The 14,983-nt window shown below is 34.9% G+C and overlaps 1 protein-coding gene across 3 annotated transcripts; it reads right to left on the bottom strand.

Annotated features, from left to right (window-relative positions):
* Positions 1-699: 699 nt before the first annotated feature.
* Positions 700-9,241, bottom strand: LOC110780142 (probable NOT transcription complex subunit VIP2). Of its 3 annotated transcripts, XM_021984570.2 has the most exons (14): positions 9,088-9,241; positions 7,839-7,950; positions 7,575-7,753; positions 7,442-7,493; positions 7,109-7,327; positions 5,426-5,632; positions 5,243-5,344; positions 4,144-4,229; positions 3,968-4,045; positions 2,864-3,289; positions 2,716-2,768; positions 2,598-2,639; positions 1,077-1,221; positions 700-997 (listed from the first exon to the last, which is right to left on the bottom strand). In XM_021984570.2, exons 3-14 carry the CDS (start codon positions 7,728-7,730, stop codon positions 938-940), a joined length of 1,626 nt encoding a protein of 541 aa, XP_021840262.1. In that variant the 5' UTR covers positions 7,731-7,753; positions 7,839-7,950; positions 9,088-9,241; the 3' UTR covers positions 700-937. The 3 variants fall into 3 exon arrangements, with proteins under 3 accessions (XP_021840262.1, XP_021840259.1, XP_056694373.1); XM_021984567.2 differs by having other exon boundaries at positions 7,109-7,493; XM_056838395.1 differs by having other exon boundaries at positions 5,468-5,632; positions 7,109-7,493.
* Positions 9,242-14,983: the final 5,742 nt, after the last annotated feature.

Genomic DNA, 14,983 nt, shown 5'->3' with positions numbered 1-14,983 from the left:
TAACCAACTAAACTAATTAACATACGCAAAATATATGCAATAGAGGAAGATTCTCTGATTTATAGGTGATTGGGTGTTTCATTTTAAAGAAGTGTGAGTGGCTAATAAATAAGATATTATATCCATGATTGGATATCCACATGCACTCCATTTCCCATTCTCAACTTCCCATGGACAACAAGGAGATGACACCTGTACTCTAAACTGCTACAGTACTAAGGTTCAACAGTTAGGTAAAAAATGTTAAAAATAAAACTAAGTGCCAAAATCTTAAACAAAAAATCAGCCATTCTCATGCACAGAATCCGTAACATGGTCAGATGATCCGAAACAAGATGGGGCGTGCTTTAACTGAATCGGGTCTCAAGTTCTCAATTCGAGACGAAAGGCCCGATCATGGAAGGGGGGAGATGGAGCATCCGACCATAAACCAAATGGAGCATCCAACCATAATTGGTTAAGTTTAGAATCCGTTCGGTATCATTTTTTGTTTCTAGTTTTCTGTTTTTTGCAAAACAAAAAGCCAAAATATGAAAACCAAAAAAAAAAAAAAATAGTTCAATTTCTTATTGTCAACTTTCATAATCAACATGATTACTATATGTATGACTATTATTTAGTTCATGATTTAATCTAAATCATATGACTTACAAAACAAAAAAAATTAAAAACTGACGGTGATAACGAACGAGCTCTAAGTTGAAAAGAGAAAAACACAAGAGGTTTCTGTTATTAAAGATCCGAAATCAAACTATACCAACATCATCTGGTTTAAATCTAATGATACAATGGAAATTTACAATTCTGTAACTAATTGAACGAAGAAATTAGCTTTGCACCTTTTTCAGGCCCTAAAAGAATGCCTTAATTAAATGCAAAATTTTCCTTTAAATTATCAACAGGCAGATTTTTTGCAGCAGGAAATCTACCAGAAGATCTATTGGTGATGAAGAGTCGGTCTTTTCTCAACAAGTTCATAATGGATAACGAAATTTTCCTGCAGAAAAACAGTGTGATTGGGTTTGAGTTCATGTTAATTTTAGCAAAATCATGAATGATAAGAAAAATGCATATACCTTAACAGTTGTATCCCATGTATTGGGATCAAAGGCAACATAAGAACCTCTTTCATATGCGTTCGTCTTAACAAGAGGTTCCATGTTAGGAGCTCTCATAAACCAAACCCGGATGTCTTTGTGATAGAACCAACCTCTGTTATAACTGCAATAAAGAACACAACCACTTAGCAAAGATAAACCACAATTCAACAATGATAGCACGCAACAAAAGTTGGGGTAGGGATTCTTCTGAGTGGTTGACGAACACGAACTGCAGACTTTGTAGTTTGATTAAGGGTCCGTTTGGTTTGGTGTAAGATGTTTACAGTGTAAAATGATTTTTCGTGGAAAATATTTTCCAAGGGAAATCACAATTTCAAACTAGTTCTCCTTTGTTTGGTTTCCTTAAAGGAAAATGGGAGAAGATGGTGAAGATTGACGAGAAGAAGGGAGAGGGAGGTAAATAGGAAAGGAGGAAAGTTGGAAAAATGGTTTCCCTCCCTTTCAAATGGAAAAGGTTTTTCCACCTTTGAGAGAGTTATGGAAAATTATTTTTCATCCCTTGCCAAACCAAACAAGGTAAAATGATTGAAAAAGGAAAAATCGTTTTCCATGAAAAAGTTTTATACTATACCAAACGGAGCCTAAGGGAACCTAAAGCTGTGAGGGACGTAACAAAGGCAGTGGATACTTCCCCAAGTTGAGCAAAAAGTGACAACCCTAACGCTAGGTGTTCTGCAAAGATATAATTGTAGATAGAGATTGAAGCACATTGTGTGGTTAGGTTAGATGATCAAGCCGAGTAGATCAAGGCAGTGGACTGTCAATCCACCACATGGGTTCAAACCCGGTTCTATTCTTTCTTAGATATGATAAACCCTCATTCGACACTTGGCATCTTTCTTGAATGCCAAGTGGCCCTGTTCCTTTTTAGGGTGTCCTTTTGAGATTGCTCCATTACCTAAAATGGTAAGTTTTCTCACTTGCCCTCTCTCTCTATCTCTCTCCTCATAGGCCCACTTTATTAACACATGTGCACATTTTACACCCAATTCTTAATAAAGTGAATTGTGGCTATGGGACAATCAAAAAGGAAAAGGGAGTATCATTTACATATTGAAGGGTATTCTGTGAACTTACTACAGGTAATATCATATCAACTTAGCTTCTATGCTTACTGTCGCCCGAGTCGTGATCACAGATTCAGATCCCATTAAAAAAAAAAACCTTTGGCATGGAATACCACCCTTTATATATACTGAATGATTTATTTAACATCAACTGTTCAACTGGAGTATTTAAGAAAGATATCATTTCAGAAATTATTATTGTTTTTGTCCTCAAAAAATAAAGTACAATGGTTATTAAAAAAATTGACTCAAGGAACCAATCTAGTTTATACGATGCATGGATTTTCTATGTTCTTCAAGTACTTTTAATAGAATCGCAGGATAAACTCAGGGCGAGAGACAAAGAGACGGATAGAAAAGGAAGTAATGAACTACTTGGCATGTATGAACAATTAATAGAAGAGCATACAGTTCATTGGCTGCATATATCTGGGCTTCATCTCTTGGCATGCTGCAAACAGAAAACAATTTAGTCAACACCAACCCACAAGATTGAGATAAATATTTGAGTAAGGTAGAAGATTCACCTGTAAAAGATGTAGAACAGTGTTGGCAGCTGAAACTTCGCAAAATAAGCTTGCTGCAAGCACAACGACGACAAGAACATAAAAATAAGAAAACCTAACGGGAAAAAAAAGTATATAAAAAAAAAACAAATGGTTTCAAGCAGCTCACACTTAGAGGGGGGGGTTGTTTTTCATGATAACATTCAGGTATCAAGAACTCAGGTTCACCCTTGGCTGGCTCTTCGGCCCAAGGGGAGGCAAAAGTTTTGTGAAGATTTTCTGATGAATTCAAATTCAATCCCAACGTTGTTAAATCGAGTCCGAGGGCAAGAGAAGTCAGATCAGGATCGCTCATTCTTATCACACTCAATAGGCCAAGTAATCCATATGGATCTGGAGCAGCTTGTGGAGATTGTATTGGCTTTATGCCCTGATCTCTAAAAGTCTGATTGAGAGATGGCAACTGTTGTAGGCGAAATTGTGACTGGTTATGTTGTTGATACTGCTGCAAAAACTGCTGCTCATAAGTATTCATATTAGAAACCCCACCGGGAGAGTTTATGGACCTTAAGCTTATGCCAGGGGGCATGCTGCTCTGTATCACAACAAAATTAAGATATTAGAAGACATTACAAGTACAATTTTTCCACAATAATACCCTTTTTTCTTAATCTCAAAGATCCATACTCAACGCGGAACAATTTAAGCAAGTTTAATCAAATAAATTTCACGCTAAATGTTTCAGTATGTGTGGTGTATCTAACTTACATCAACCATTTAAATCACAACAAAATCGATTTTGAATCATAAAACAAATTTTCAAAAAGAAAAATGGATCTTATGACTCGCAAGGCCTCCCAAGTTCATGTTCCTGACAGTAGGAAAAGAAAGAAAACTGAGCTGGTTACATTAAAATATATCTGCCATCACCCTTGACACATCTTCACCTTGACCACTACATGCTTACGGAATAAAATTATACTGCAAGACCTTGTGAAGGCAACGAAGGTGGAGGTTTAAATTGAGGTCCTTTTTCTTTCAATCTAGTTATCAAAAACAAACTACCCACAAAACAAAATTCAATTCCTAGTGATAAATTTTTTTCATATTCAATTATGGCACAACATTTTAACAGATGGAAGAGCTTGATTCCCCGCAAGACTTCTCTACAGAGCATTTGGCCTCGTGTTACACCCATAAGTTTCCCAAAATGAATGCTATTAATCTAAAATGCATTAACTTTACAAAATAGTGAAAAGGAGAAATTACTGACAGAAAGTGAATGCTGCTGCTGTTGTGGACGGTGAGATGAGTACATTCCTCCTAAGTTGAATCCAGGCGACCTTCCCATCTAGACATATATCTTTGAACATAAGAGCACACACACAACTCCAAATAAACCAGCTAAAGCAGAGATAATGCCTAAACTGCAAAATTTTAGATACTCACAGAGAAGTGTTGAGATTGCATCGGTACACCATTATCATGAATCTGTTCCTTTTGCTGAAAATCTATCCCATAATCTGCACTTCCACCTACATAAGAATCAATTTTTATTACTCTTGAAGCTCATTCCTTCAACTAAAAAACCCATAAGCAGCATATCTAGCTGCAAGAATCAAATTTCCCTACTAATAAAGAAATTTCCCTTCAACTACAATAAGGAATGGTAAGGACAAAAAAGGTTTCAGAGAAAATAATATAACAAGTTACACAGCCATCACTCAGATATCTATATGTTCAGAATCATATAAAACAAGATATTCCAAAAAAGTAAATTGGCAACACTCGGTAAATTTGTGTCCTCTGTTCTATACTGGCAGCCATTTAGTCATACATACGAGTAAACCCTGTAGTGTTGTAGTGTACCTACAGTCGCTATTGTAAATTGTTAATGACATAGTAACTCCATCCTGATACTTTTGTTCCTTGTAATTCAAATTCTTAGAGGAACACCAGTAAACAAGTCTAATCTCTACATTGTAATAGGTACTATCAGTTTTCAAGTTAACTCTTATTGATGCATCAGTTTTCTCAGTACTTTGAGTGAGCTAATTTATTAATCACGGGACACTAAGGAAGTGCACAAAACTTTTCCATTTAAAATACTAGAAGTTGGCAAAATTTAGGAAATTCCAATTTATTAGCATAAGGAAACAAAAAAATTGGACAAAATCCAAGTTCAAGTGGGAAATTGAAAAAAAAAATCTTATCTAATATGAGTAACTATAGAAAATGCAAACCTGTCATAAGGGGGAAAAGACAATTTTCAAAGGATATATAGAGATGAAAATAGCAACCAGCCATCCCAGTTTAGTTCACTTCGAAATGTTTAATTAAAATATTGTGAGCTCCAAATTTCAAAATGGATTTACAATTGGGATAGAGGGAGTAGTGTTCAAGGACTTCAACCTCAGCAGCAACAAAAAATAACACCATCTCATCACAAGTTCACAATCACGGTCAACAATGGGATAAACCTTATCCACCAAAGCAGTAAATAAGCCAGGGAGACAAATTGGGGTCAAGAACAAGGAGCAGGGCCAACCTTTGAAACCTGGTAAGGCAGGAAAATCCTCATTTTGGATGCTAAATTCCTGGTTCTGCTGAACAATGGGACTAACACCGAGGCCTTGTTTTCGCATAGAACCTGACATGATTACCACTTATCTCAAGCTGCAGGAATGAGTGCTGAAGAATCTTTTAAAGCACAAAACATTTACAACTATACCTATTTGTCCTTGCGGACCTCCAGCAGAGTTAGGGCGGCTACCTAACTGAGGAAAGTCGTTTAACGTAAAAGGGGCGTCATTGGAATTATCATCGCTTAACATTCCCATGGAACTTAAACTATTCACTGATTGGACATGGTTCTGCGAAAGTGGGCCCCCGGCAGAAGGATATGAGTTTCCAAACATAGAAAGCATCTGCGGAGAAGCTGGAACCAAACAGAGCCATCAGGATAGCAAAAATAGCTTCCTCAAAAAAAAAGTTCATATGCTACAGTAAGGCATTCAACCATATCACGTAAACAAACAATTTATCCAACATAGAACTACAGAAAGGGAGAACAATTTCAGCAAGAGCTAGGTGCAGTTAGAAATTGCTTATAGTTGAAGAAAGCATTGGGGGGGGGGGTTATGGGAATACCAAAAAAGCCCAGGCATTGAAAGTAGAACTGAACCGTGTTGTTAGTCAATCAAGGCAATAAAGAGAAGAAACCCACGAGAGTTTTGTGCAACAAGGAAATATCGATCAAATTCAAGACAATGTATTGAGAGAATGGTGTCTTGGTGTATATTCCCCCCCCCCCCCCCCCCTACACAGCATTGCATGCAAATATTTAATATGTTCTTATTCCTTCAAAATATTCGGTGCGATCCTAAGCAGATTTCCTAGTTTAGAAATTTTGCGCTCTGGTCTAGCTTGTGTACTGGAGTAGGTCTTGCTATTGGACTCTGTTTATAAGCAAGGAATGCAGTCATGCCACTGTTTTTAGGGTGTAAGTACAGAAAATATATGAAAGAAACCTCAAGCCTGGAAGAAATTTTACCAGGAGAAAATCAAAGTTTGAATCATTGACATTTCTTTATAAAGCTCTACTGATTGAGTAGCAAAAGTCAAAGCATTGGCAATTAAGCTAGCCCTAATCCAATATTGACAAGGAAAGCTGAAGGAATGAAGCGCAGTCCTTGGACAATATGACAGAAGGAATAAAATAAAAGAGTACTAAGTACTTCGTAATTATTAAGAGAAAAGTTGGGTGTAATTGTTTTGAAAAATTACGCATGAGGAACAACTTAGTTGATTTGAAAACGTTAAGGGGCATCAGGATGCTCCATCGAGGAGATGACATAAGATCATATTCGAGGAATGTAAGAGACATAGAAAAGACTCAAGAAGAAATGGGGTAAGGTCACTGGGAAAGTAAGGTCAGCTCCTTATAATTCCTATGCTAACACCTTGCTTCCTTCATTTAAAACCACTGTCCTAACCCAGCTCTCATTTTTTCTTCTCAACTAATTTAACAAGAGAGCAATTTTTTAAGGCTGTAACCAAATCCCAGGGTACGGCCCAACCAAAACTGCACTGTGTCTGGGATTATCCTCCATTAAGCACTACCGGACAAGTAAAAGAGCAATAATTAGTCCCAAAACCTGACAAATAAGAGAAGTTATCAAGAGTAGTAAGATCCAAATCAACCCTGATTAAACTAGACTTACCTAGATTAAAAAGCACATCAAAGATTCACAATAACATAAGAACATTTCTAAACATCAAAATAATACCATCAAATAGGAGCAACTATCTCACTGACCCTTACATGGAAACCATTGTCACTTTTGAGACCATCCGAGTCAAGATATCACTACCAAGATCACAAAAGGTCAATTTAAATCATTGAATGTGATACCTTGTTGGAGCACACCTCCCGTTAATCTATTTGATCCTTGCACTCCTAAATTCCCAGATCCACTGTTTGCCGACATATTCAAGCGAGAAGCAAGACCAGGCACAGATAGTCCTCCACCTGAACCTATACTCCTCCCAATGTTGCCACTGCCAACCATACTTCCCACTGAGCCAGTAACTCGAGGACCTGAATTTCCCAACACGGGCGAAACTCCTAGGCCTGGAACAGCACTACGATTACTAATTGCAGCAGAAGTCGGGAGAATCCCAGGAATAGAACCACCAACACCATTTGTGTTACTACTATATCCAGGGCTTCCTACAACATTCATACCTCCTCTATTTGTGACTCCTGAATATCCACCATGTGAGCTCCCATGGGTCATCTACAAATGAAAAGCAGATGTTAGATGTTACAGTTATTTTTTATAAAATTGTAAAGGAGCATCCTAACGGAAACAACAAACCTGAGAGAGAGCAATAGGGATATTATTTGATGCAAATCTACCCCCTGGAATGTTCCCTGTTGGTTGTTGAACGCCACCAGAAGCGACGTTATTCATTGATGAATTTCTGGATGTAAGTGAACCCGACATATTGGGAACATTAAAGCCACCATGCATATTGTCAGACCTCTAAATAGTTCCTGTATAAAATGAACCATTACTGGCAGATTAATTATACAATACAGCAAAAATGCAACACAAGTGGATTTTAGTCACTTTACTTACCAGTGTGTTTACTGACAGGGATCTAAAACCAAATTGAAGAGAAAAGATTCTGGAACTAACTGCTCTATAGCCTATACTGCAGGAGATCTTGCGTAGACAAATATATAAATTACTGCATTCAAAAGATCAACACAAACGATAAGAAAAAAAACTTGATGTATGGTAAATATCTACATGAAACAACCATCATGACATTGAAGAAAAAAAATTGAACTTCATCGTCATTTGACTAAATAAACATGAAATTGGCGGTGAATACGTGTACAATCAATGGATGAACATTTTTTTTCTTGTTGTTTCAAATTGTTAATATCTTGTTTCTCTGAAGAATGAGAGTGAATGAAATTGACAGTGAATTAACGATTTGACGCAAGCAATGATTTTTGGCCTCTCATCCCAAACTCCTCCAATATTGGGAGAAAAGGAAAGTGGAAATTTTATAGAAGGGCTTTCCCATCACTCCCCTTCCTTTTCTATCTCATCCCGTATCATTTCAGGAACCAAACAAACAAAATTGGTTAAATTCCTTCCCTATTTTTTCTTTTCCTGACAAATCCCATCCAACATAAAGGTTTTAGTAACAGTGTAACATACATAGGACTGAACAATAATAGAAATCCCAAAAATGCTTTCATCTTTGTCTGCTGTACTAGAGGGGTAAATGTGTTGATTAAACCCTAAGTTTTGCCAAGCTCGAGCTCGCGCTCTACTTGGATACCTGAACTAAGCCTCCCCTTCCCTCCCCAATGTCTTTTTATATTCTTTCTTTTTCTTCAAAATCCAATAAGCTTCTGAAATCTCTCATATGATGCCAGCCCCAAAACTAACTACAACCAGCAAAATCCCAAGTATACATTTAAGCGAATATAATTATTATAAAGATGTCAAATTTACAGTCACTAAACCTAACTAATTTCTCCTAAAAAGTCCCAATTACATCAGAATAACAAAATTCTCTCGCTAAACCTATATATCAATCATCTAGATAACGGTGAACGAAAACCCTAATTTCGGGATGACCAACGAAAAAATAAAAACCCTAATCCGCAAAAAGGCGTTTCAATTTGAACAAATCAGTTCACAATTCCTCATGAATCAATCTCTAAAATCAACAAACAACCAACTCATTACCAAATCGTCAAAACAAAGCATCAAACGCATAGGTAAATTGAACAAAAACAATCGAAAAAACTGGAAAATTAACGTTGTTTTAAGCACAAAAGATTTTAGAGCTTGACATGTAACTAACCTTTGGGAAAGTAGCGAGATCGAGATAGAGATAGAAGGAGAAGACAGTACAGAGGTTTTAGCGTGTGTTCTGCGATTTTGGGAATTTTGACTTTTTGACCACTTCACCCAAAAAAAAAAAAAAAAATCACATTTTTCTCCCTTTTCAATAAACCTAGATTTGGCTTTCCTTACAAATAATACAAATTTTTATCGAGTAAACTATACTGGAGGTCCCTAAACTTTGGCAAAATGAGCAGTTTAGTCCCTCAAGTTTTAAAAGGAGCATTTTAGTCCCTCAAAATAGATGGAATCAGCTACTTTTGTTAACATCGTTTCATTTTCTGTTAAGTTCAATAAAATAATAATAAAACCGCTTTAAAGAAAAGGAAAATTAATTTACACGTGTACAAATAAATGAAAACAACTGATTTTAATTATGACTTAGCTTTTTCATATAGTTTTTTCTCCATTTACAAGTTTCACCCTTTATATTCCCCTTTTCTAGGTTTTTCCACAACTCTTCCTAATCAAATCGAATTTAGTGAGTAACCCAAGCAAATTTACTCTAAATTTTCAGCAATTATCGCCATAAACTTCAGCTAATTGTTGTTCTTCCACAACTCTAAAGTTTCAAATTCTCCTCTCCCAGATTTCTGCTACTACCACTAGTTATTCTTCTACCTTTTTCTCTCTCTTTCTCTCTCCTCTTTTATTATGGATTCTCTCCAATCTGCTTCTCTTTCTTAATTCCTGGATTTCTCCAACAATTCCATTGTAATTTCACATTTTCACTGATTTTCCCTTTTTTTGTTCCCTTGTTTTTTTATTTATTTTGGGTTGGTTTCGATTTTTTTTCTTATTTATTCTGGGTTGGTTTCAATTGAAGAGATTCTGGGTGGGTTTCGTTACCACATCGTGACCCACACCCCTGCTCCCCCATTTTCTCTCTCCTCCCTTTCTGAAAAAAATTGATCTCCGATCTCATTTGGGGAAACCACTTTCTTCTTCATAATCCTATTCAATAATTCTGAGAAAAATAGTTACTTCAATATTTCAAAACTTACTCCGTATTTCAAAAGATTGTTACCAAGAAAAATAGAACGATGATGATTGATGGTGATCATGATGAGGATCAACTATGATTGATGGTGATCATGATGAGGATCAACTATGATTGATGGTGATCATGATGAGGATCTCAAGCTCAAGTTGATAGATGATTATTGTGATCTTTGAAGGTGCACGATTATTGTGATCTCAAGCTCAAGTTGATAGATGATTGATGGTGATCATGATGAGAATTACAATGGAATTTTACACTTAGACCCCGCATTGTTGTTTGATCCACAAAGTTATGTTAGCTAGCTAGGCTGTTGATAAGAATATAATTGAAAGAGTATGGTTGAGCAGAGTACTAGTAGTCGTAGGCTCGTTAGATTTCATGTATGAGTTGCTGACTTGCTGATTAAACATGAGATTGAAGATGATGATGATGCATGGAGTTTATGGGTTTGAGCTCGGATGAATTTTACCGGAAATGTAAGTTACTTGGGTGTGCACACAAGGTGTTTGATAAATTGTCTCTGAGAAATGTTGTTGATTAACCTATGCTTGTTGGGTGTGTTAATTTGGGGGATTTGATTAGTAGGAAGCGTTGATCCTTTTTTTTATTATTATTAAGTGTTGAATAATTTTGGTACAAATGGCCTTGTTAAATACTTTGTTGTTTTAGAGTTTCAACTGTTAGTTTTTTTGTAAAAAGCTAACTTAAATGGGTTTTCCTTTATTTAATTATTGTTAATATGTAAAAGTAACTGTTATTTTGTCATTTTCTGTCTTTTATATTAATTTGCCTTTATTTTTAATTCATTTTAACAGACGTTAGTAACAGAAGACAAAAAACAGCGGTTTCCATCCAAACGCAGGGACTAAAATGCTCCTTTTGAAACTTGAGGGACTAAACTGCTCCTTTTGCCAAAGTTTAGGGACATCCAGTATAGTTTACTCAACTTTTATCTACAAGAATCAGAGTAAAAGTTAACCTAAAATACTTAAAAATTACTATTAGATGAAAATTATCTATTTTTAATGATAAAATTTTCATTTTCAAAAATATTATTTTTTCAAAATCACTAATATGGTACTCCCTCCATTTCTTTTTTATCTTCCTGTTTCTATAAATGTCGTTCCTATTTGATCTTCCTGTTTCTATTTTGGGACATGACTTTTTACCATAAATTTCCCCACCATCCCTTATTTAATTCATTCACATTTCCCTATTCACCCACCCAACCCTACTTTTATGATTTTTTATTACTTTCATAAAAATATCTTCTCTCTCCTTCATTTCTTTATTACTTTCTTCATTTATTTATTATTTTCTCTTACACCCAATCATTACTCTTACACCCAATCATTAAAAGATTCCAGTTTCATAATTTCCACCCAAAACTCCAAACAGGAAGATCAAAAAGAAACGGAGGGAGTATAAAATTAATCATTTAACTCTATAATGTTACAAACAAAATATATTAAAAAAAACTAAGTAAAAGCTCTCTTGGTATACAATAAATTTATTGTACTTGCGTGCAAAACCTTTGGCAAAATAAACCTAGATTTGACACTAATTAGTTAAAATAAGAAAGTGTTAGTTGCATTTAACGGTCTAAAATGAGTAGGTGTTATTGGCGTGTTCAAGAGGTACACTTCAATACAAGGGCTAAACTTATCATAAATGACGCGCGGTGGGTCTATTCGACTTATTTCGGCTGAATTTATATTACCTTAATTGATCTTAACTTATTTTATCTTGAAGAAAAAATTATTGTGTCTGAAGTAAACTTATTTATGTGTGATGTATGAAAGCTAAAACTTATTTTTCTCTAAACTTATCTAAATCTATTTTGTCTAAAATAAGTCGAAAAGAACATAGCCTAATCAGTTAAGTATGGCATTTTTTAACATAAGTCTTATGTTATTTTGAACATAAACATCGTTGCATTCTTGAAAAAGACCTAGCATGTGAAGCTTTGTCGAGCTTTTAATTTAAGTTGTTTTCATATGCTAGCTTCTTTTTTAAAAAAAAAACTTGCACCATTTGCAATCTATCTAATTTAATATCTAACCTAATCTAAGATATATATATATATATATATATATATATATATATATATATATATATATATATATATATATATATATATATATATATATATATATATATATATATATATATATATATATATATATATATATATATATATATATATATATATATATATATATATATATATATATATATATATATTTGCTGAATTATTAGAGCGCCACCTAGGAAATCTAATGGTTTCGGCCAATGAAAATATAAGATTTCTAATTTATTTTTGAATTAAAAAAATTGACTGCCACGAAGATAGTTAACTAGGTGCTATGTAGATATTTTAATTAATTAATTACTAATATTTACAACTCCATCCAAAAGCAAACACTCAAATAATTAAAGATAAATCTAAAATAAAATTCATCCAAAATCAAACACTAATCTAAAATAAAAATTCAATCCAAAATTAAACACCAATCCAACATTAGAGTGTCACGTAGGAAATCTAATTTCGCCCAATGAAAATTAAGATTTCTAAATTATTCTAAAATAAAATTCATCAAAATCAAGCATTAATCTAAAATAAAATTCAATCCAAAATCAAACACTAATCTAAAATAAAATTATATCCAAAATCATAGAAAGTTTTAAACATAGAGACGCGTGTCACCTTACCAAAAAAAATTAAAAACAAAATTATTTTGTGAAATCCTTCTTTTATTTCCCTCTCGACTTATTATTTTCTCATCTTTTCCTTAGTTTCTTTTCTTGTACAACTAATTTGTTTGTTTCACATTTCAATTTCAATTTAACACACTACAAATGCTAATCATTTATCTTCTCATGACATAGTTACTACTCCTTTTCGTTTGATTTTGATATTCCTATGAAATTGAGGAAATGACAAATAAAAATGGGAAAAGTATAATATTAAAAACGGATAAGTAGAGTTAATTGGATAAGTAAGATTCATTATGTGAAAAATATTAGGATAAATAATCAATTAAAAAAAAAGGGGGGGGGGGGGGGGGGGACAAGTTAGTAGGGTTAGCCAGGATCATTATGTAGTCACGTGGGGCATATTGGAGGTAAATGGGAAAATAAGATGTGTAAAATAAAATTTGTGTTGGAAGAAGCCTAGCTAACAACGTTTTGAAGCAAAACAAAAAGAATGTAGAGAACATAAAAAAGAAATGAGATGAATATCATTTAAATTTTTAATTAACTTTTTAATTAACTTTTTAATGTTATAATGAGTTTTGACGGATTCTAGGAAGATAACATGAGTTTAATGTTTTATTATCAAGTTGTAGTTTACAAAAATTAAGGTACCAAACTACCAATTAATAGGCTAGTGGAGTTGGGTGGCCCAAGTTCATGAATAATAGCATGTTATATTTATGTTCATTTCATGAAAATTGTGTGTTGTTAATAAACTACACAATTTTGTTACTTTCCTTCAATCCATAAGGGAAAAGAAATCACGTGGTAGTTATATTTTCTACAGAATAAATGGGATGACATGCCAAAATTGTCACATAAGAAAATATGAATTGTTTATGTATTAACTCCCGTTGTTTGTTTATATACGCAAAAATCACGCTAGATTCCGACGTCATTACGCCTGTCAGCAAGTAACCCTTGAGGAAGAACATGAACAATCATCAATAGCCAAATCTACACTTACCTTATATGTAACAAAAACAGTAGTTTATTTGTTGACCGATCACGTGAAAAGTTCCAGAAAAGTTAAACCAAAACTAGAGTCTTCTCCGCTTAGAGGACATTTAACTAGGGACGTCAGTGGGTCGGGTTTCATGGGAGACACGCCCCACATCCGCCCCAAGTAGGCGGGGATGGGGGTAGGTTTGGCGGGTGATGGGGGGGGGGAGAATGGGCATAAAAGTCGTACCCGCCATGTGTGATGGGGCAGGTGTGGATTTCGTGTTGAACCAGCCCCATCCACACCTGCCCCGCCCCATCCCATCCCCACTCTCTCCGCTTCATAACCGTCATGGGTGATAGGGTAGGTGTGTATTTATTTGTTAGTAGGTGATCATATGAAATTAGGCGTGACTTTTAAGTTTTTTTGTTTGCATGTTTTTGTTATTGGGTTATTTTTTTTCCGATTATTTATGTTACTTTTTATCATAAGGTATTTTTCTAAAGTTAATTTTTCATTGCTTCATATGTATGGCAAATGGTTGCTATATAAGAAAAATTAGGCGGGTTTTGGAGCGGGTATGGCACGTGGTGAGACGGGGATGGATACCCAGGCGGGTGGTGGGGCAGGGATGAATTTTAGTTTGTATCCGTTGGGGCGGGGATTGAGATGAATTTCGTACTCACCATGGATGATGGGGCAGGGATGGGGATGGAGGGACCTACATCCGCATCCGCCCCGCCCCATTGACATCCATACATTTAACATCGTGAGAGAGCATTCAAATCTTCCCTAGGTGCCTAGTGCTAATAGAACGATAGATGCATGAACTAAACCGAGATATTGTTGATTTTTTTTGTATGATACTGCTGCTATACTTAAAAGTTAAACAAATTATATGAATGAATAAAAACGCAAATTTTAAAACTCACATCATACACATTGCAAATGTGCTACAACCATTCAATCTATTTAGAATCAAATGAGTTCTTGACCATAAAGATGTACAATTAAGTTAAGCTAAAGATTACCACAATAAGCAACATCAAATCTCAACCAATAGCCTTGACCAGATTTACCAAATCCACAAACAGACAAAACCTCACAAAAGACGCGCACACAAAAGGGCCTTTTCGGTACTTCCAAACCCCC

This window comes from Spinacia oleracea, chromosome 3 (genome assembly GCF_020520425.1).
Source record: "Spinacia oleracea cultivar Varoflay chromosome 3, BTI_SOV_V1, whole genome shotgun sequence".
Classification (NCBI taxonomy): Eukaryota; Viridiplantae; Streptophyta; class Magnoliopsida; order Caryophyllales; family Amaranthaceae; genus Spinacia; species Spinacia oleracea.
This window is presented reverse-complemented; position numbering and strand designations above follow the sequence as displayed.